The sequence below is a fragment of the Dipodomys merriami genome, unplaced genomic scaffold (genome assembly GCF_024711535.1).
Source record: "Dipodomys merriami isolate MVZ:Mamm:240054 unplaced genomic scaffold, mDipMer1.0.p SCAF_37, whole genome shotgun sequence".
Lineage (NCBI taxonomy): Eukaryota > Metazoa > Chordata > Mammalia > Rodentia > Heteromyidae > Dipodomys > Dipodomys merriami.
In genome coordinates this window covers 248,996-271,539 of record NW_027205270.1, presented here as the reverse complement: position 1 = coordinate 271,539, position 22,544 = coordinate 248,996, and the positions used below count along the sequence as shown (strand labels likewise).

Below are 22,544 nucleotides of genomic sequence, written 5' to 3'. Positions count from 1 at the left end.
TCTCATCGGCTGAAGGTGTTTGTCTGGTGCATCCTCTTCAGAGGTAGACATAGAGTAGAGCCAGGCTCTGTTCAGATGGATGTTTCCTGTCTCTTTCCCTCCAGATCAGGGTGACATAGTTCATTGGGAAATGTGCTATCACTCTCGCCTCTTTCTGTTCTATTTTTCCTTGAGGAAGTTTTAAAAGCTTAGGAGACACAGCTAACTTCAGCTGAGAGAAATGACCAAGTAGAAAAAAAATCATTTTTATTCCCTCCCTCTTGCCTCCTCCCCCTTCCACCCCATGCTAAAGTGATTTTCTGTATTTTTAGGAGAGAAGGATACTGCCACAGAAGAGGCTGGCTCACCTGTAAAATCTACACCTGCTTCTCCAGTGCAGAGTCCAACAAAGGCAGAGACGAAGAGCCCTGCAATTTCTCCTACCAAATCAGTAGAGGGTGAGTGGAGCTGAGCATGCGGGAGGGAGGGAAGAGCATCCTTCTGGGAAAGGTACCTACAAGGAAGCAGAGGAGGTCTGCACACTGCAGACTGCACATGGCAGGTACCTGCCTTTCAATAGGTATTGCCTGTGCCCTCAGAAAAGCTTTCTCCCCTGCTACTTCTGTGGGATCAGAACAAGTTTGCAACTTGTTCCACGTAAAGCTATGGCAGTACACCTTACAGCGTAACCCCTGCCAAGCAATGATGAATGAGCCAATGATTGCCCAGTACCCTTCTCATCTCCAGTTAAGACACACTGGCTGATAGCCCTTTCCAGATGTGCTAGCCTGGTTCGCAGACTGTTACCTGCATAGAGGCTACCTGAGGATCTTATTAAAATGAAGGTCTGACCCATTAGGTCTGGGATGGGACCTGAGACCCTGAATTTCCCTGGAAGAGGTGGATAGTATCTTTCTCAACTTCACCTACACATTAGAGCCACACAGGGAAGGTGTTATGGTCCTGTTTCTGAGTTAAGTCATCTAGGGAGAGTGTGGGAACAGAGTACAGGTTGGAGTTGTAAAATCTCTCTGGGAATATCTAAGTGCATGCCAGGTTGGGAAAGTTTCATTAGAGACACTAGTATAGAGAGATAAATTCAAGGCCCAACTGAACTGCTAATTTCAGCAAATCAGATACAGTTTCTGAGCCTCATTTTCCTTGTCCATCAAAAGGGGCTACTCATATTTTCCTCCTAAAGGTTCTCATATGTGTAAGGGAAATGTTGATGAAAGCATATTTTGAAAGAGTTAAAAGCATAACTTAATTGTATGATCTAATGACAGTTTTGGTTCTACATATAGTGGGACAATGATGCTGTTGTGTCTCTGCCCACTAAATCATAAAAGTGCATGCAATGGGCTCCTAGACTCTCTCCTGAACTAGAAGACTCCTTCCCTTCATCCCACAGGTACCCCATCAGAGAGGGCTGTACCTCCATCTAGAGAGCAGCAAGTTGGTTGGCTTGCTGGAACTTTCTCCCTCCTGGGTGAAATGGCCAGATGTTTAATGCAGAGACTCTCCACCCCTGATCTCCCACCCTACCAACCACTGCTCAGAGTACCAGCCCCACATTGCCAGAGGAAACCCATCTGCTTGAGGCCAGAGCCCCAAGTGGATGTCTACAACTGTGTGTGTTCACTGTGTCTCATTGTGATGTTGTGTTGTCTACCTGTCTCCACAACGTCTTCCTTTCTTTTCCCATTTGTGCCTTCATCAAAGGAGTTTCCTCCGATTCTGAATACTTGTCTCTGTAGTAAGTATAGAGAGGCTGCTTACTAATGCACTCCAACCTGTGCAACGGGGGAGGGAGGAGTTTTCAAAAGAAATATAGTTTCCCTTTTTTTTTTTTTTTTACTACTCACAACTCTGCCTTCAGGAGGTTTCCTGGATATAAAATTCATGACCAGTTCCACCTGCATCATGCATGGACTAGGCTTTGATGTTAGAGACTTGGATAACACATAGATGAACAAACACAACCTGCACACATCCGGAAGCAACCCTCTGTGATAGAACTCACCTCTGTCTCTACTCATAATGCACAGATACCTTTAAGGAACCCATAGCCACTTCTAGGGCCATGGACCACGGCCATCACCCTTGGATGCCAGCTTCCTCCTCGGGATGAGCAGGGGTCCTGGCCTGCCTAGGATCTTCAGCATCTGTCTTTAGGATTTGTGTACCAACTGTAGAAATGAAACACAGAGATAGAGATGAGGTTGATGAGAGGAATAGGATAAAGGGTGGTGACTTGTCATCAGCTTCTAGGAGGAAGAAAGGAGCAGAGTGTGTATAGGTAGATCAACTGCTCACCCACCACCTAAAAAACTTAGTCCAGGCAACTGAAATGTTAGAATAACATCTTGAGATGTTAGAATAACAAAAGTTATAGTCTTCTCTGAGGATCTTCTCATGCCACAGACAGAGTTGGGGAGCATAGCTACAATGAAGCTGACCCCAGATGATGAGGGCAAGGGCTGCAGTGGTGTGGAGTGATCAGTGTGGGGTGAGGGTGGATGACCTTGGCCAGTTCCCCAGGCAGATAGGGCTGATCCACTTGTGGGCAACATCTCATAAAGAGCTTACCCATCTGATCAGGGGGTGGCTTTTTAAAAAAAGCAATTCAGTAACTTGTGAAAACTTAAGATGAAGCCACCTTAATGCCTTTCCTCATTTGTCCTGGCTCCTATTCCATCACCTTCTCTGGGGAGATTCCTACATTCCTCTTCATTTTACATCTGGCTACTGTGTTAACTCCATCTCTGTGACTGTCCCCTGACTGCTTCTGCCCCTTCTGAGTCCAACCCCCAGTGAAGTCCAAGGGCTGAACCTGTCAAGAAATGTCCCTGTATTTGACATCAGCCAATCAACTCTGCCACTAAATAATTTATCTATCTCAAATAAGTGAAAGAAACAGGAGAATCACATGGATGTTTGCTTTCCATAGCTTACTGATCATTCTCTTCATGAAATGAGCTAAAGAATAGAAAAACACTCTGCAATGTGCTTCCATCAATTAGTTATTATGTACTATCGTGTTTGCATTGCGAGAACTCATATGTTACTTGATGTTTTAATTTGGGGGTGGTTTGTTATGTAATAGTGCATAATTATTAACTCATAATATGAGTTTTGTAGGAATGAGTTTTGTAGAAGTTAGTTCTTTTGTGGATTTACTAGAGCTGACTAGGCTTAGTTAGATGGTTCCTCTCTCCCTGTGATGTGAGCGGGGCCTGAAGTTGACTGGGAGTTTCACTTGGCCAGAACTTCCAAGATAGCACATTCACATGTCTAGCACCTGGCCAGCAGCAGCCAGAAGGCTCTTGGTGTGCTACCCCACACCCATCACCATTCCTCTCCTCTCCTCTCCTACAATTTTCTTCCTTCTCTCTACATGTGGTGTGGCCTTACACCTGTTTTCATTATGGCAGTCAGACACTTTATATGGCAGCCCAACTCTTCCAAAATGATCAAAGCAGATGTTTCTAGGAACTTTTAGTCTTTGATCCAAAGTTGGCTGTAAGTACTTTGTCTGTATTCTAGTGGTTCTAGTGAACCTCTGGGCCAGCCTGGATTCAGAACGGGAGGAGACCACACAAGCATGTGAAGATCTAAGGGCGCTATGCATGAGGCCATATTTGCATATCAGCAATACCATTAGGTGCTTAACTGTGTTGTCAAATTTACTCAACAGTAGTGAGTGAGTGGGAGTTACAGAGAGGCAAATGTAGGAAAAGATGTCATTCTTAACCCACGTCTCTCAGTGTGTAGCCAATAGGCCTTTTATATTATAATTACCTGAAGATGTATTAAAAATGGTCGAATCAGGAGAAGATGCACAAAGTGTGGCTAGAGCCAGCCTTTGGGGTTGGCAGGTAGAAATGGAATAGACTATCTTACATCTTCCCTGTTGCCCATGTTCCTATGTAGTGGAGCAGATGGGGTTCATTTGTGTGCCCTGGTAACACAGCACACTCACAGTACATGCCCCACACTCTCTCTAACAAACATACACACACACACACACACACACACACACACACACACACACACACACACACACACAACACGTTCTCATATCATATACTGAAATGCTTTTCACAACACATTCTCAGACATCATATACTGAAACACCTTTCAGCTCTTAGGATGAGGACACTGGACAGGAAGTCATGACACTGGCAACCACTGGACAGGTGTGCTCTGATTTTAGCCGTGAGATGGGCAGGAAGGAGCCAGAGGAGCTTCACATTGCTTTCTACTGTTCAAAGTCTGAGGCTTCACAGTTCTTCTTCCTCCCTCTGCTCTCAGGCATTTCCAAGTTTGCATGGACACAGGGTGGGTGGAGGGTGGGTGGAGGATTTCCTTTTTGGAGTTTAAGCAGCTCTGCCTTTGAACACGGTGCTTGAAAATCTCCAGGCAAAATAAGACCTGGGCCCTGGTGGCACTAAAATGGTCCAAGCCCCTTTTGCCAACATCTATATCATGAAATGTGAAGTCTATACTGACCAGGGTATTTCATCCTCCCTCTGCCTTTACCTCCATGCCTTGTGGTAAGATACTCTGAAATTTCCTAGGTTCCTCGCTGGTGTAGGAATGAAACCCATTTCATTCCTACACCAGTTTCACCTGTGGAACTGAGCTGCTTATGATTCTTAGATGCATCCATCAAGGTGAATATGACATGCTCTCCCCTTCCAACAGCCCCTCTCTTCCCCTAGAGTTACTCTGAACTGAGTCTTGGCTGGGCCCCTGACACCTTCGGACATTTCTAAGTGTGTAGATAGGAGCACAGTTACTGCCTTGCCCACACCATGTGCCCCAGGGCTGGCCATGTAGAAGGAGCACAGGTTTGGATGAGAACCCTGTCCTTCCATCTGCCTGAGAACCCTGCTCTCAACCCATAACTGCCCCACCCATAATTCTAGACTTAGCAAACAAAATTGCCTAGAAGTGGTTTCATTGATCCCAAGTGGACACTCTCACCTGAATAAAACCTTACAAGTCATATCTTTTTTCTTTTTCTAGAAGATGCCAAACCAATAGAAACAAGCAAAGCTACCACAGAACCTGAAACAGCCCAGCCAGAAGGGGTGGTGGTAAACGGGAGGGAGGAAGAGCAGACCGCAGAGGAGATCCTCAGCAAAGGCCTCAGCCAGATGACCACCAACGCCGACACGGATGTGGATACCTCCAAGGACAAAACCGAGTCGGTCACCAGCGGTCCCATGTCCCCAGAGGGCTCGCCTTCCAAGTCTCCCTCAAAGAAGAAAAAGAAATTCCGAACCCCCTCCTTCCTGAAAAAGAGCAAAAAGAAGGAGAAAGTGGAGTCCTGATGGGTGGCACTGTGGACTCCCCTGTGCCTCCTCTCCCGCCTCCCCTTTCCTTTTCCCAACTCTGTCCCTGAAGCACAGGGTCAAGGAGGGATAGAATAGGACCCAGGATTATACTCAGAGGGGGACCTTAAAGATCACCACACCAACCCCTCATCTTACAGTTACCCCAGGGAAATCAGGTGACTTATACAAGGTCATTCAGCTGGTTAGCGGCAGAGCCTGCAGTAAGCCTGCACTAGAGTTCTGGCCCCCTGACTCCCAGTCCAGTGCTCTTTCTACTGTACAACACTGCCTAGTCATGGGCCACCTTTGTTAGGGTGTTGCCCTCCAATCTGAGCCCAGGGCAGGAAGGCCAGGAATGGGCTGTGAACTCTCACAGGCCCAGATGGAATCAGATTGTCAAGGCTTTCCCAGGGGTAAGGTCTGTTTCTTCCCAGGAAACCCATCTCATATGGAGCTGTCTTCACATTAAGAAGCCTTTCTACTCTTTTTCCATTTGGGAACCCTGCCCTGTTGCTCCAAGTAATTAGACAAATTGACCCATCCTCTCCCATAGAAGAAGTTACCCTTTGATCCCAAGGCTGATGGCTTAGCTTATACTTCCCCAGACACTAACCCCAAGCTTTCTTCATGGAACCTCTTGAATGATGGGTGGAAGAGCTTGTAAGAGTTGACAGACATAAGGGCAAGCCAAGTAAGACTGGAGATTGGGGATTCTTTAATTGATGTAAGAGGCCAGCAACTTGCCCTGTTTGGATTGTGCATCTCAAATACTCCAAAACAAATACTAAATTAGTCTAAGAAAAAGTTGTCTCATGCTCAGGGCAGAAATTTTGGAATGTTTAAACCCATTGACATTGAATCATACAAAGATGCAAGTAGCATTGGAAATGCTCTGTCTGTCTAGCTTCGCATGCTATATGGAGCAGTATGGCTACATCCATTCTATGGTCAATCGCCTCCCCTACAACCCTACCTTTGAACCCAGGAGCACTTGCTCTCTGACCAGAACTAGCATCTTAATCTTGGCATCTTGAGCTTGGCTTCTTTAGGATTCCAACTCTGAGTCACTTGGGTCCAGCAGAGGGAGAATCAGAAATGTGTTCAGGATTAACCCTTGTGAATCAGCTCTCAGAGAAATAGTTGGTTGTCCCCAGCTCTCTCACTTTGTCCATCCTGGGGCCTGGACATACTATTTCTCTATCTTCTTCCATTGGGGCACTAATTAATGAACATTTCTGGCTCCAAGACAATCCATTCTCTTGAAAGACAGTGTCTTCAAAGAATATATCTCCTTTTTATCCTAATTATTGTTAAAATGTTTTTGAAAGCTCTTCATCATAGTTTTCCATTCTAAGAACTATCTGTAGACACTGCACATATACCTACGAACCCCCATCATAATCCTGTGAGATGGGTAAAGTTATTCCTGTTTTTTGATGAGGAAGCTGAACTCACCCTCTAACCCCAAAGATCATTGACTTGCTCAGAGAGAGCGGGAGTCTGGATTTGAACCCAGGTTCTGAGCCCTGAGTTCTTGCTCTTAACAGCTATGGTAGATGGACAGTTTTAAGGGTGATTGTTCTAGTCCTTGAGCCATTTCTGTGACTGGTCTCTACTGGGCATACAAATGCTTGCCTTGTATGCATGAGGCCCTGGGTTCGATTCCTCAGCACCACATAAGCAGAAAAGGCCGGAAGTGGCACTGTGGTTCAAGTGGTAGAGTGCTAGCCTTGAGCTGAAGAGCTGAAGGACAGCGCCCAGGCCCAGAGTTCAGGCCCCACAACTGGCAAAAAAAAAAAAAAAAAGCCAATCCTTTGATGCCTTCTTTAAAAAAGTAGATTTTACATTCATTCCTTCATAATATTTGTTAAACATCCACTTTGCATCCGTCATATTCTGCTGACATTGAAAAAAATCAACCATTGTAACTAGGATCCTAAGTGGCAAAGAATGTTGAGAGAAAGGAGGTGTGGACACACATGAGCTTGGTACATGTTGTTGTGTGTGTGTGAGTGGCTGTTGCTCAGAGATGTCCCCCACTCAACAAATTCTTAGTCCCTTCATGGCAGCGAGGCCTCCCTCACTTAAGTGAAAATGTTGGAGCCTTGCTAGAACATCATCCTTGGAATTCATGCCATGGGTCCACCTCATAATTTACCAGTGTGTTCATTCCTCACATATTCAGAAAGTAAGCATTGATCTTGGGTTTTGGAACAGCCATGAGGATAGGACACAGCTCCTGTCCTCAAGAGATTCATAGGAGGCATGTAGACAAATTATAAAACAGGAAAGGAACAAAGGAAATGTAAGACAGTAATGACTGACTTCTATAGGGGCCAGAGAAATCTTCCTGAAAGAGCAGTGACTGAGTGAGGTTTTCAAAACAGAGAAATTTTCCAGAAGAAAAAGAGTGAGCATCAGAAGGGTATTCCATGCTGGGAGAAGATCATGCACACGGCAAGGGAATGGCAACACCCTGGTAGGTTGCATGGCACAGTGTTCAGCAGGGGGGCATTTGCTTCCTAGACACAGGACTGGCTGGTAGGGAAATTTATTGAAAGCACGGAGGAGTTGGGTTTTATCATGTAAGGACTCAGGAGCCATGGAGGACTGGCCTTGTGGAAGAATGTCTTTGGTGACTGAAGGGAGATGGGGCTGGAAATAAGGGGAAATGTGTGAAATATGATGAGAATTTTCGAAAATGTCAAACACTGACATGTTTGATGGCCTGCCTCATGCTGCATTTATCCTCTATGACAAATAGAGTTTCCCTCCTAGAATTCCTTGCCACAACATTTTTTGATAAAATAGCTTGAGATTTTTGATGAGAGCAAGGAGAAGGAAATATTCAAATAATAAGTTCCAGTTTAGTATGCAGTTTGTCTAGGTGTAGCATTGCTGGGAAAGGTGTTGAGTTATTCTGCCATATTTCTTCTTCCCTTGGACATGAAGGATGTGATGCACTTAGCACCAGGCTAGAGGATACATGCCCGGTGCCATAGAAACAAAATGTAATCTCTCCCTTCCCCAAAGCAGCAGGACTCCCAGACTATTAGTATGAAGGAAAGGTAATTTTTTAGCTTTCCATAAAATTTAGCAGAAAGGTTGATATCAAACTGGAAAAAAATGAAAATCTGTGAGCTCAGAATGTATAAACAAAGGGTTCATGTCTAGTTGAGCCATGGTGCTTGGTTTTGCCACAGGGAAGAATAAGAAAATCCTGTACTGTGTTTGCCTGATCTGGGAACAGAGAGGTTTCTGAACCATTTCTGTGGGAAAGTGGGCAGGAGTAGAGTGGAGAAGAGAGTAAACGGTTACAGAGACAAGCTTGGCTCTGATGGCTCTTCAAGCACTGGTAGCTGGTGTCCAGGTGTGATGTTGGGAACCAACCATGTGGCCTTCCCCAGATTATAAAAAGCACTGTCAAGGGAAACCCTCCACCCCAATCCTGACAGACTGACTTCCATCTGGTCTGCAGTTAACCCAAGTAATTCTCCTACTTCATCTGGATTACACACATAAAAATGACCCCACCAACATGCTTGCAAATAAAATGAGAGGTAGCCTTTGTGGACAGCAATGTTCTTTTAAAGGATGCAGAGGATTTGGATGAGTAGCACTAGGTTCTCACAGAAATAACCTCTTGGTAAAGCGATTTCCTTTCCCTCCGCCTCCACCTCATAAAGACTAAGCCTTGAAATCCTGGCCCCTATGGGACAGTGATGTGGCAAGATGACTTCCCAGATGCAGTAACCGAGGGCTCCTGCTCTTGTCAGCATGCACAGAAATGCTATAAATCCACTTCTTGATTGCTGTGGATTTGAAGGAATCATCCACTCAATGGCATGAGTTGCTCCCCAAAATTTTAAGTTTGGATTTTTCTGGAAAGGTATGCATAAGCAGAGAATACATAGCCCACTATAGGTCAGTGTGCCAGCTCTTCTGTTTCAGGTTAAAATTGTCCTAGTTCTAGGCCTAGAGTAATCAATTCTTGATTGCTGGACAGCTGAGAAGAGAGCCCTTACTCATGCACATGTGTGGGTCTACAAATCCCTTGGTTGGGTAGCAGAGTCACAGATGACTCAGCATAGAGAAACCAGTGTTTATACATTTCTCATTGAACTTTCTCACTGAATTTCCAAGACTTAAGTTCAATGAATGAGAGAGAGGATAATATCCTCTCTGCTGCCACAGTAAGGACAGATCACCCCAAAAGTTAAAACCCAACAGGACATCATCATACCTGTCCTTACTGTGAGAACCTAAGGGTGAATTCATACAAAAAAGAAGAGGCCTGCAGTGACTTTATAGTCATAAAGTAAGCTCACTAGTTATCTGTACACACTCCGACTTGTGTTTCAATGTGGAAACTCATACCTATTAGTGTTATCATTTCCCAAAGCCTTGTCTAACCAACCTACTTCGATGAAGCATGCATTTTGTGGGAAATGAGAGACCACACATAGTGCTCTGTCTCCAAGGCACAGCTATATCTTGGGCCTCCTGGGAGCATACTCACCCAGCAGGCAGTGTGAGGATTTTAGGCTGAGCATCCTTTAGATAAGAAAGCACCTTTTACCTTTATATGTTGACAGTTTCCAGGATAGGTAGGCCTCTCGTAGCATTAGGAAGAATCTCCAATTGGAAATATGTCTTGCAGACTTGGGTGGTAGAAAGTTTTGCCAAATTGATGATTGGTGCCACTTGCCTTCAAGATTTTTTCCAAAGATGGACAATCACTAAGACTTCAGGGCCTGGAGATGGAGGAGGATGATCCTGTCTGATGCAGGTGGGGTTTGGGGACAAAGCTGGAGTTAGTCTTGGTGTGAGAAGGTACTGTAGTCTTTTTAGGTCCACGGCTCCATTCTTAATTTTCTCAAGCACAGAATGAGGCTGACCGTTACAGCACACTTCCCTTCATTCTAAGAAGTGTAGTTATTACCAGAGTTTAGGAGGTGAGAAGAGATGAACTATAGGAAGACCCTAAACTCATTTCCCCTCTAGAAAATAATTTTGCATAACTCTTACAAGCTAGAAGGCCAGCTTTTCCCTTGTAATGTGACTCAGAAGCTAACAGTTGGATCAAGGATGGAGAGACTACATGTACAATGGGAATACATTTGAGGGAACCCCATCCCCTCATGTTAACTCCACCTCATGCCTATTGGTCCTGCTTTATGAGTGATTCTTTGATAAGGCAATAGTGACCACCTTTAAATTACTGCAGTTTGCTACAAGTGTTGATTGCCAATATTCACTCTCTCCTGGGAAGGGGCAAGGGGGTGGGGGTGGGGGACACAGCAGTTCAGAGCCTGGGATGGTCTGTGGGGGGGCAGGGCCACAGGAACCAGTCTAGCTAGGGAGTGTTCAGTGGGTGGTTTCAGTGAAATGTCTGTGTCTGACAATCGTCACATGAGAGTACTACTTCCTGTCTTCCCTTGTACATACATTGTCTGTGTTTAGTTCTTCCCAGTATTGTGAGGTTTCAAATAGGGGTTCCATGTAAATACTCTTTCTGCTATTGAAATGCCAGCTCCCCAGATCATGCATCGTTTCCACAAACAGTTCTGCCTTTCTCGACGCTAACACTTTTTGAGCCATTGATGTGCAGAGGGATGGTTAGTCTCTTGGGCTTTTATTTTGCAATTTTATATATATATATCTATACACATATATAATATATATTTATGGGTTGGTTTTGTATAGTTTTCTGTTTGAATCTCTGAGCACCAAAGCTGCCCTTTGATTTTCACGAGAACTTTCCAAAGCCACTTCCTGAGCCCTTCTGATGCTTTGGTGTCTGACTGTGTTTCAGGGTGGTGTTTCTGCCCGTGGATTTCTGTATGTATGTGCTGTTCTTCTTCCTGCGGATATTACCTAGTAAATCGAACGTGCTTGGCTCCCCAGTGTGTGTGACTCAGCTCTGTCAGCTACTCGGTTCTTCTGGCTCCTAGGGGAGCAGAAGTCAATTTATGGAAACGTTGGCCACATAGGGCCCTTGGGCCCTCATGTCCAGTATTCACATGTGGAAAACTGAGTAATACTCTCTAGGCTCTGAGAAGGGAAAAGGTAGAAGAAGAGGGACTTTGTGGGTTGAAATGGGGACTCAGAAACAAACATGGTGGGAGCCTCCGTCATTGGCAGATATGTGGGCTGGAATGGAATGCAGTGGTGAGCCTGCATCAGAGAACTAGGGAGAGGTAAGATGTCACCCTGAAGGGGAATGGGGCTAATGGGGCAGGAGAACAGAAGAAAGAAAAGAGGAAAGAGTCTATTTTGGTCCTACCCAAGTCTTCTGGTTTGGGGGTTGTTTTTTTTTGTCAGTTGTAGGGCTTGAACTCTGGGCCTGGGTGCTGTCCCTGTGCTCTTCAGTTCGAGGCAAGTGCTCTACCACTTGAGCCACAGCGCCACTTCCAGTTTTCTGGTGGTTAATTGGAGATAAGAGTCTCATGGACTTTCCTGCCCAGGTTGACTTTGAATGGCTATCCTCAGATTTCAGCCTCCTGAGGATTATAGGCGTGAGCCACCGGCACCTGGCTACTCAAGTCTTCTTTATTTAAAAAACACACACCACGCAGGATTTGTTGAGCACATATACACATGCTAGAACAAAATATCACCAAGACCTCTTAACCCCATATTTAACCCCACTTAACTCCAGGGAGATTCTGTTAGAACTACTGACTTTACAGAAGAGAACCAAGCTCCAAAATAAGAAGCCTTTTCCTGGGCCACAAATTCATCTGTTGTGAATCCTAAATTCAAATGCAAGTTTTCTTTGTTTTTTTAAAATTTCTTTCCAGTAATGGAATTTGAACTCAGGGCCTGTGCTTGCTAGCAGATGCTCTACCACTTGAGTTATGCCCTCAGCTCTTTTTACTTTATTTTCCCAACAGAATCTCGAATTTATACTTGGGCCTGAATCTCAAGCCTTCTATTTTCTATGGGGCTGGGAAGGTGGCTCAGTGGTAGAGCACTTGCCTTGCATGCCTGAGGTCCTGGGTTCAAGCCTTCTATTTTCTGATTCCCCATGTCCTGCTTCTATGACAGGTGTCTAAAACCATACTCAGTTTTTATTGGTTGAAATGGGGTTTTTGTGAACTTTTTGCCTGAAGGGGCCTCAAACTATGATCCTCCTAATCTCTAGCTAGGATTATAGGCATAAGCCACATTACGCCTTGCTCAAATAGAAGCAAGCCCTTGTTCTTTCCACTACTTCCCATGGCCTGAGGGTCTTGAATAATGTTCCACAAAAACCATCCATCTCTCCCAGGCCCACTCCTCAGTTTAGATCTTTTTCCTGCAGTGCTCACATCCAAGGTCATATCCCCACCCTTCTCCACTTGTATCTGCATGCCCTGAACTTTCCTATGGTAAGATGTTCATTCCTCCTGGGCTGAAGTCACCTAGGGAACCACCTGTAAGGAGCAGGTAGGGTGGTTGCATTCTCACTTGTGTGCACCAAGCAGGTCCAAGATGATAGTTGGTGTGCTGACGCTCCTTTGTAAAACTCATGGCAGCCTTAAGATGGTGATATAAACCCACTTATGTAATTTGTGTTCTCTTCCGGTTCCACTGAGGCCTGAGGGACACACACAGAGGACAGAGTAACCTCTGCTTGCCAGAAACAATGGTAATGCCTCTGGGGCAGGAAAAAGATTAAACTAAATCCCACCAACCCATCACCGTGTGGAGAGATAATGCCCCCCCCCTGGAGGTCACAAGGGGTAATCGACCCGCAAGCTGGGCAGGAAAAGAGAGCTGGGGACACTGAAAAAGAAGACAGGGTCAATCCTGGTCTCAGGAATACTGAGGAGGTCTGGTCCACCCTGAGGGACCTGTGTCTATTGCAAGTTCTAAGCTGAAAGAAAGCAGGGCGAGGGTAAGTGCTCATAGGCCTCAGAATCCTGACAGAGCCACAAGAGTGTCATGACCAAGATCATCCTGTTTATGTCCATACATATGAATTTTAAAAGACAGTGTCATAACATCCTTAAAGCACTGAAGAAGAAAAAACCCTGCCAGCTTAGAAGCCTATGTCCAGTGAAATCTCTTTCAAAAATGGGAGAATGAAGAAAACCAGACAATCCACAATACAGGTGAGAGATTGTAACATGACTCTTTTTTCCTCACAAATAGAATAAATATTTGTTCTCTTTGATATATTCATTCATTCATTTGTATATATTCATACTATATATGAATGAATACATATGAAGAATATAATTTAAAAAACCCACCTTGATTTAGTAGACAAACTGCCTTTAAGCAGAGTATACATTCTATCAAATGACCATGGAATAATTAAAAAAGACTATCAGCTACCAGGACACCTTGCCTACACCTGAAGCCTTAAGGAGAGGCCAGGAAGCAATTGCACATTCCTGAGAAGGCAGTGTGAAAGCCTCCCTCCCATTCATGCAAAACAAAACCTGACCACAGGCTTGGGTGGGAAATGCTTGCTATAAGAAGGGAAGAAGATTCTTGGTCTGATCCAGTCTGGAATGCTAGTTGGTTAGTCAGATGAATCAAGGCTGAGACACAAAGCCCCAGTTTGTGTCTTTTAGTGATCCTAAAATGCAGTAAGACCTGGACCTCCTTAGAGAGTCAAACTCTTCCATGGTGAACCATTTCAATTCCCCCCACCCTTACATACACACATTTCTGGCTACCAGTGCATGGTAAATACTGGCAGGAATCAGTGTGGCCTGTTGGCTAGGTCACAACTATTCTGGTTTTCCTTCTTGTTGGGCCAGAAAACTAACTTCATCAAATCACCTAGTGGGTTCCAGCTCAGGGTTATATCTTGTTTTCCACAGACTGCATCTCTGGGCAGTTAGTTCTAGTAACATGTAGAGAGGTACCTGCCTCTTTCAGCCATCACCCAAATACTGAAGCCACTTTTAGGGAAAGATTGCTGCAGTTTCATAATCCCAGACTCCATGTGACAAATTTGATTTCTGCTACTATAGACTATGACATTTGCTTACTTGGCCTCTTGCTCTAGGCCTATAAGCTATAGATGACCCATGACCTACAAACCATAATCTTTGGCTACAAATGGGATTGTGCCTATTTTCTTTCTCTCGGTTGCTAGGGAATCAATCAGTAATTCCAGGACCATGCTGGCAAGCTGCCAGTATTTCCTTTTCAAAGTCTCCTCCAGTGGCATCTAGAACTGTCCTGGCACCTAGGGGTGATTGGGACCAAAGCCCAGCAGCTAGGGACGGTCTCTGCCCCTTGTAAATACCATTACCACTATTGTTCTAAGAGAATCTCTGCCTCCTTTGATACCATTAAGGTGCTGTCCCAATATGGTTGTGCGGCTTGCTCTCTCAAGCCCAAATGTCCTGGGGGATGGCTAGACCTAGTTGCTATTTTCTCTTAGGAGAACTCAACCTCCTTCAGCCTGAATCTTATTCCTCCCTGAGGTGTCAAGACCTAGTAGAGTACCTTGGCTAGTACATAGCAGGGACTCAGACATTTTCCAAACAAATTCAGCACAGTGAATGGGCACTAGTAGCTTATGCCTGTAATTCTAGCTACTCAGGAGGCTGAGAGCTGAGGATCATAATTTGAAGCCATCTGGCGCAGAAAACAGAGATTTTTTAAAATCTCCAATTAACCAGCAAAAACTTGAAAGTAGAGGTGTGACTTAGGTGGTAAAGCACTAACCTTGAGCAAAAAAGCCAAGAGAGAGCTCAAGATCCTGAGGTTTAATCCAAAGCAAGTGGGCATGCACCGTACACATGCATATGCATGCATACACACACACACACACACACACACACACACACACACACACGCTGAATGAAACAATGCAGTGGAATATTACAGGTGGGACAGGTCATTAAGATCAAATTGTTGATTGCCCCTTCTCCAGTCTGCAGGTAAGGAAACTGGGGTACAAAGGTGAAGGAGTTTACTCAAGGTTTCCCCCATCTCCTGACTACTGTAGGTTTTAAAACATTTGGGATCCAAAAAGTACCAAGAGCTAGACTCTCTCTCCAACCAAATCCACAAATCCCTGTGCTTCTGCTTCCAGTGAGAGGCCAACCTGGGTTTTGGTGCACAGGGCCACCAGACACTAGCCTGTCTTTAATGTGTTAAATGGTAAGATAGTCAGTGATAGCTGGTGCAGTGCGGAGGGGGAAACCAGGTTGCTTGGATTCAAGTCCCAGCGCTGCCATATTTACTAGCCACCTGGTCGTCCAATGTCCTCCCTGTAAAGGAGAGCTAATGATGGTGCCCATCTCATTTAGCTGTTGTTAACTTGTTTAGAACTAGAAAATAACAGGATGTGAGGTAAGAGCTCTCTATCATCTCTTCTTATCACCAAGTGAGCCCCTAAGTGAAAAACAAGTACAGCAGTGACAACTTACGAAAGAAAAGGATTTTAACAGTTGCTGGGGAATACTTTATCTGTTCAAGTTGGCACCCTGATTCTGAAACAGGAAGCAGAAAACAATGCCTTTTGAGGAAATCTTTCTGCCTTAACTTCTTACTAGCTACTTAGGTATTCACCAAACAGCAATTTCTTTTGCAGAAAGTTGATCAAAGGGTTAAAAATAACATGCCTGTCTAGGTGCTCAGTGAACCGGGGCAGGTTCTTTTACCAAGCTTGGGGTAACCGGGGAGTTTCTCCTTGGCTCACTATACTGTCTACGGCCTCTAGAGGGCGCTCCTATCCCAGACTCCCATCCATTGGCATCCTTGCTTCAATTCCTCCAAGGCTGTACATTCCCCAGTCAGTATGCCACTCAAAAATAACATTGGGGGGGGGGGTATTTTTTATTGTAAAAATATTGTACAGAGGGGTAACAGTTACATGAGCAAGGTAATAAGTACATTTCCTATCGAGCATTGTTGCTTCCTCCTTTATTTTCCCCCTACCTCCCTTCCCTTCCACCTCCACAACTACCCCAACCCCTCCAAAGTTGTAAAGTTCATTTTCAACCTAGTGTTTTGTACATCTCATTGTTACACTGGGTCAACCTGTATCCCTATTTAAGCATTTTGTTTTTTCCCTTCCCCTCCCTGAATTAGAGAAGTGTATATATAAGATACAGGGCACCAACATCAAATACAGTGAAAACAGGGGTTATATTGTTATATTGCTTCTAACTATTTATTGTACCATGTGATTTTTTTTTGTTTCAAGTAACCTTTTGCATTTGGCCTAACTGTATGGCCAGCCTCACCATGCTGTGCCCTAGCCACCCTGCGTTTCTATGCCCACTTCACCTAGTCCTTTAGTGCAAATGGGAGCTCCTTTGGCTCTCCCTGCACCCTCCACCTTATATAACTGTGGTGCCCAGTGACCTTGGGACATTGAGGAAATGCTGGGAACTACACACTTGGAGAGTCTGGAGCTGTGGCCCCAGAATATCCGCCTACCTTGCTGTTACATAGAGACTCCTGATGGGTCAGAGTTGTGATGCTATTGACTAATTTAAAGGGCACCATCATGCATTTCAAAATTGATCTTTTCAATAGCAAAAGAAGAAGAGAAGCTTCCTATCCCACCCCACCCTCCTCATCGAATAATGTCCTTCAAAGCCCGGGGTGGGAAGGGCAGAAAAGCAATATTCAATGCAATAATATCTTTAAATGATTTTCCCACTTGGACCATTGTTGCCCCAGAACAGATTGAGACTAGAACAGGTTGGCTTTCCTAGGCAGAAGGTTTCAGATGTTGTTGTAATCATTTTGAAAAGAACAGATAACATTTTAATCTAGAACATTCTATACTGTGCCTCCTACATGATCAAGTCCTCAGAAATCCCACTACATCTCTGCTCAAGCACCAGCAGCAAGGATATTGGGCTCAGAGATGCCACAGCCAGAGGCCTGACATGCAAACAAGACCACAGCCCATCCTTTGATTCCCTTTTACTTCCATGTAGGGAACTTTCTGAGGGACTCAAATACTCTGTCTCATTAGTAACTCTGGCTCTGCAATCAACACATGTGCCCTCATAGATCAGTTCCTCCTTAATGGCAAAGTCAAGCATTCCCTTAAGGAACTAGATCTACAGAATGAGATCTTGGGCCTCCTGAGTACTATATGTTCCCCTGAGTTAAGGCAGCATAGCCCTGGGTACCCACAAATGCTTCACAAATACTACTAGTTCTCTCATTTTGAATATAAAGGAACCTGAGGCTGGGATTAAGGGATTTACCACTACATTGATAGGGCTGAGGGTGTAACTCCTGGCTCCCAGTCTAACTCAGCTCCAGGAAGTTGATAGGTCTTGCTATAGTAACAACCACATGGTTCTTCCTGTAGCCAAGGAAGAAGGTGTAATTAATGTCTCCCGGATATCCAGATGAAAGGAAGCTCCACTCTGTCATTAACCAGCATTTTTGTCTTATCACTATCTTTGAAGTTTATTTTGGTGGAAGAACACATGGTTTCCCTAGGTTTGGTCTGGTGGCCAGCTCACTGGGCACTTGCCTTGCCTATACCTTTGCCAGCCCCTGGGTTTCTCCTGGAGCTGGTGTTGGTGTATGCATTTGGAACAGTTAGTGGTAGGCCACCTCTTCACCCAACCTTACACTGCTCTTTCCATGTACCTGTCATCTTTCTGCTCCTTCACAATGAAGACTCCTGGCAAGGATGATACCAGAGAATATGATGAACGTGTGGGCAGATGGAAGGACTGGTACAGCTTAGGATCACTGAGTGGAGAGGGGGAGTGAGGAGGAGAAGGAGAAACCTTAAGACAAACTTCTCCTCCCTCCACAATTATGGGGAAGGCTGAATCATTAAAGACTTATTCTCGTGGCTTGGAAAACAAATACCTAAGGCCAATGTGACCCCATAGCCTATTCTTATCCACCCAGGCCTTGATTGAGAAAAGACAAGACAGTACTCTTCTGCCCACAAGAGTGTGTCATTCTAAAGGGTGAGACAACCTTGCTGTGGTGAGAAAAACACTGGGCTCTTACTTTTGTGTCATTGTGGGCCTGGGTGGGTCACTTTAGCCACGGGAGGGGAGCAGGTTATAGGAAGAAGAGGGGCATTATGGGAGTATTTTTTTGCCACCTTCCTTCTCCAAGCTCTCAAACATGTCTTGGAATCCTGAGATCTAGAGGATGCTCAGGCCTGGGAGGAGAAATGCTACCTGAACACAGTCCTCTCAGAGCTAGGGTGAGCATTACTACCCAGAATGTCATATCTAAACTTAAGAAAGCAGAGGGGAAACTCAGAAGCGTTGGGAAAGGCATCCAAGGAGAACTCTTTCTCAAATTTCTCCCATTCTTTTTATTGTTGGAATCCTATCATTCACTCACCATTTATCATTTCTTTAGTGTTAAATGGAACCTCTGACTTTTGTCAATTAAAAATTGTCTTTTAAATAGTTATACAAAGGAGTTTTAGTTCAACAGGTCAGTGTATGTATCTTGATCAATGTCACTCAAGATGTCACTCCTGCCATCATTTCCCCCTATCTCGCTCAACCCCACCCATCCCCTCAATTTACATGGTTTCATTTTTCACACATATTCATGGACTATTAGGGCAGACTCAAGTGTAATATTGACGTATGCCTATCAGCAAGATGGAAGAGCCATGGGCATGGGGCTGGGGGCTGGATGGAGCCAGGAAAGCCACCCTGCCTAGAGAGGGGTCAGCAGTGTGACTTAGTGGGACACCTGCCAGGCCAGGGACAGGAAATGTGTCTTCCACACTCCTAAAGGTTGAACTCTGTTTCCTCCAGGAAAAAAAAAGATATTTTAAAGTCCTAACTCCTACTACCTCAGAATAGAGTCATTGAAGTTGTGGCTCTTTAAGCTGAAGAATACACACACACACACACACACACACACACACACACACACACACACACACACACACACAAACCTGGGTGTATGTATAGCCTTCCTATTAGACCAGGATAGCCAGGAAAGGTATCCAAGCATATTGGGGCAAGATTTCTCTTGCTAGGGGAAATTAATCAGTCTTTTAAGTAAATTTTTGTTTTATCAGGACACATAGTTACAAACATGAAATTGAACTAAAATACGTATAACAAAATATAATTCCCTGCCCACGTTTCCCCATTCCACTGCCCCCTCTCCCAAAGGCTGATTTCCTGGCATATACCTCTTCCTGTTTTGAAATAAGATGCGTATGCTGCTATCTTCTTCTGATGCACTGACTTCCTATTACGTAGATGAGGATCTAGGATCCAGTTCTCTTCCACTACCATTCCTTTGCTTCCTGTCCCCTCCTCCCACAAACTTATCACAGTCCTTGGTCAGATCAATAGTCTCTGTTTACATTGTCATGCCTAGACAAATAGTACTTACAGGAGAGCAATGCAGCACACCATGGTTCTATGCTGAATTTTCATTTTATTTGTAGTTAATAATTACCTTCTTTTTATTTGTTTAATTTTTTGAACTTATTGTTGATTCATTCATGAATTCCAAGTCTCTCAAAACAATTTTCTTTGAGGACAACACCACTAAGAGATCTATTTCTTTCCTTTTTCACTCTTCTTCTTTCTTCCTGTTTCAGTGTGTTTCTCTATGACTCTCTCCCCGCTTTCCCCTTCTCTCTCCTCCTCCCTCCCTTCTCTCTCTCCCTCTTCCTCTCCATTTTCTCTATCTTTCTTCCTCTCCATCTTCCTCTCTCTCTATTTCCCCCTTTCTTCTCTCTTTCTCCTTCCCTTTTCCTTTCCCCTTCCCTTTTCTTTCCCTCTGCCCCATTTCTCTTTCTCTCCCCTTTCCTCTTCTCTCCCTTCCCCTTTCTCCCTCTTCTCCCACTCTCCTTTCTGCTCTCTCTGTTTCTCTCTCTCTCTCTCTCTCTCTCTCTCTCTCTCTCTCTCTCTCTCTCTCTCTCTCTCTCTCTCTCTCTCTCTCTCTCTCTCTCTCTCTCTCTCTCTCTCTCTCTCTCTCTCTCTCTCTCTCTCTCTCTCTCTCCCTCCCTGTGTGTGTGTGTGTGTGTGTGTGTGTGTGTGAAGTATCCCTCATGAATGCCTGTTCCTTCCTATCTAGGCTGGTTGTGTTTAGTGCTGTTCACAGCTTCCTCCATGGGAATGACTTCTTTTGGCTTCCAACTTTGCCTTTCTCTTTGAGTTGTAGTCTCTGTTTCTTGGATGTTTTCTTTTTAGTATAGTACTTTGTTTTAATGGAGTACATGCTCTCGTAGTCTCAGCATACCAAACAGATGTTTCTAGCCTGTATCCAACTAATATATGCTATTAAAAAGATGGTCCCAGCATGGAGGGGCCCGGGATGGACATCCTCACACTGTCTGTACTGTGAGTGCTGCTGCCCCAATCTGAACTAGTTTCCCAGTACACCTGGTGTGCAGCTGTCACTCTGAGATTGTAATTTACTGTATTTCTGCTGATTCCTTACACTTCAAGCTTCCCTAGCTTGATACTCATTTCATCTCATAGCTTTTGCTTTTTATTTCCAATGTATAGCTTTAAATATTTTATAGCCCTAGTATATACTAGTTCTTCCTATACTTGAATTTAAGTTTTTATCTCATTTTAAAATTTCTTACCAAGGAGAAAAATTAGATACATTATACTCAACCTAGCATCTTCAACCTGGAGACTGTCCAGGCTAATCTATCAAACTCAACTATAACCAATATTTATTGATTATTTATTATGATTCAAATAGTCATCTCACTGCTATATTAACTAATTTAATCCTTCTACACATCTTAGAAGCCACATATTGTTTTGTTATTAAATGAGAAGAACAGAGGCACAAGGAAGCTATGTGATTTGTTTAAAATCTCACAAGGAGGTGGTGAAGGCACTGGGGTTCAGGCCCCCATCAGTCAGGAAGTAGCCCGCACCTGCACACTGCTGCACAAGGAATGTTTCTATTCTCTCTTTTCTTCTCACATTTGTTGCCATAAGACAAAGAGGGATGTGTTAGAAAGTTCCTCCAGCATCTCTCAACTAGTTAGATGATGTCTTTGTTCACTCCGTCTGCTCAGTGTCAGGCATTTGCACAATTCTCATTCAATCCTCCCAGCACCCTTACATGGCCTCAGAGTTCTGAGCACATTAAATGGATGAGAACACTGGGTTCAGGGACCTTTTTGTAACTTGTTGAAGTTTCTTGAAGTACCTGAAGGAGCTAAGATTCAAATTCAAGTCTATATGGCTTCAAAGCCATGGAGAACACTGCGTATGCCCAGATGCAATTTGAGAGATGTCTGTCAAAAAGGTAGAGCAGAAAATGGGCCTTCTCTCCCATTCCACATGTCCAAATATCACTTTTGTTCTTTCTTTCTTTTTTTGCCAATCCTGAGGCTTGAACTCTGGGTGTGGGTGCCATCCCTGAGCTCCTTTTGCTCAAAGCTAGCACTCTACCACTTGAGACACATCACCACTTGCAGCTTTTTCTGTGATTTAATTGGAGATAGGAGTCTTGCAGATTTTCCTGTCCGGGATGGCTTCAACTGCTATCTTCCGATCTCCGCCTCCTGAGAAGCTAGGATTGCAAAGGTGAGTACAGCCACCTAGCTTGCACGTCTTTCTTGAATTCAGCCACTTCATTTCCATCTCTTCCTGTTTTGTTTTTTATTATCCCTTTTCCAAGTTCTTAAAGCTCTGCTTTTTTCTTTTACTCTCTAGAGATAATTGACTTTTTACATGTTTTCAAAATTCACAGTGAAAAATTTCCCATCTGCTAATGATAATGTTTTTAGGTTCTGCATCTGCCATTTTTTTTTCTATTCCCTTTGTCTTCTTTCCTAGCATTTGACAATTTCGATTCTGTGGGTTTTTTTTCATCTTCAGTTGCTTATTATTGGGAAAAGTGAGAGGTTTTTTTTGCTTTTGTTGTTGTTGCATCAGCTAGTTGTGTGTGTGATGCTTGAGTGGTATTTATTGCCTCCAAGCCAATGAAGTAGGACAATTGTTATACTTGTTTGTTTGTTTTAATGCAAAAGCCCTTTGTTCCTGTCTGCCAAAGAAATAGTCTTCTTTCTATAATTGTGACTTGTCTATATGACATTTGGTTCTCTCTTCTTCACATTTTGGATCCAAACTAGATTCAAGGGTACTTTCCCTGGTTGCCAGAGCCCCTCCTTAAATATGGTTTGGAAAAAGTTACCTTGGTTTTCCTGTCCAAGTATTCCCTCTCTTTGAGAAGAGTGTTCCCTCCCCCCCCGCTTTTTTTCTCTAATCCAGGCTGTGGCACCTTCTCTCTTCAGTGTTTCTGTTCTGCCCAAGCAAGCTGCCA

General features: G+C 44.2%; 1 protein-coding gene across 5 annotated transcripts in view; it reads left to right on the top strand.

Moving 5' to 3' along the window:
- The window catches only part of Add2 (adducin 2), a 110,141-nt gene extending 98,918 nt beyond the window's left edge, over nt 1-11,223 (top strand). For 4 of the 5 annotated variants that reach the window (XM_069988917.1, XM_069988919.1, XM_069988918.1 and 1 more), the window contains 2 exons: nt 312-437; nt 5,011-11,223. In XM_069988917.1, coding sequence (XP_069845018.1) covers nt 312-437; nt 5,011-5,318 — 434 coding nt within the window. In that variant the 3' untranslated portion in view covers nt 5,319-11,223. The remainder of the gene's footprint in view (nt 1-311; nt 438-5,010) is intronic. The other variant, XM_069988920.1, reaches the window with a different exon arrangement.
- The last annotated feature ends 11,321 nt before the right edge of the window (nt 11,224-22,544 follow it).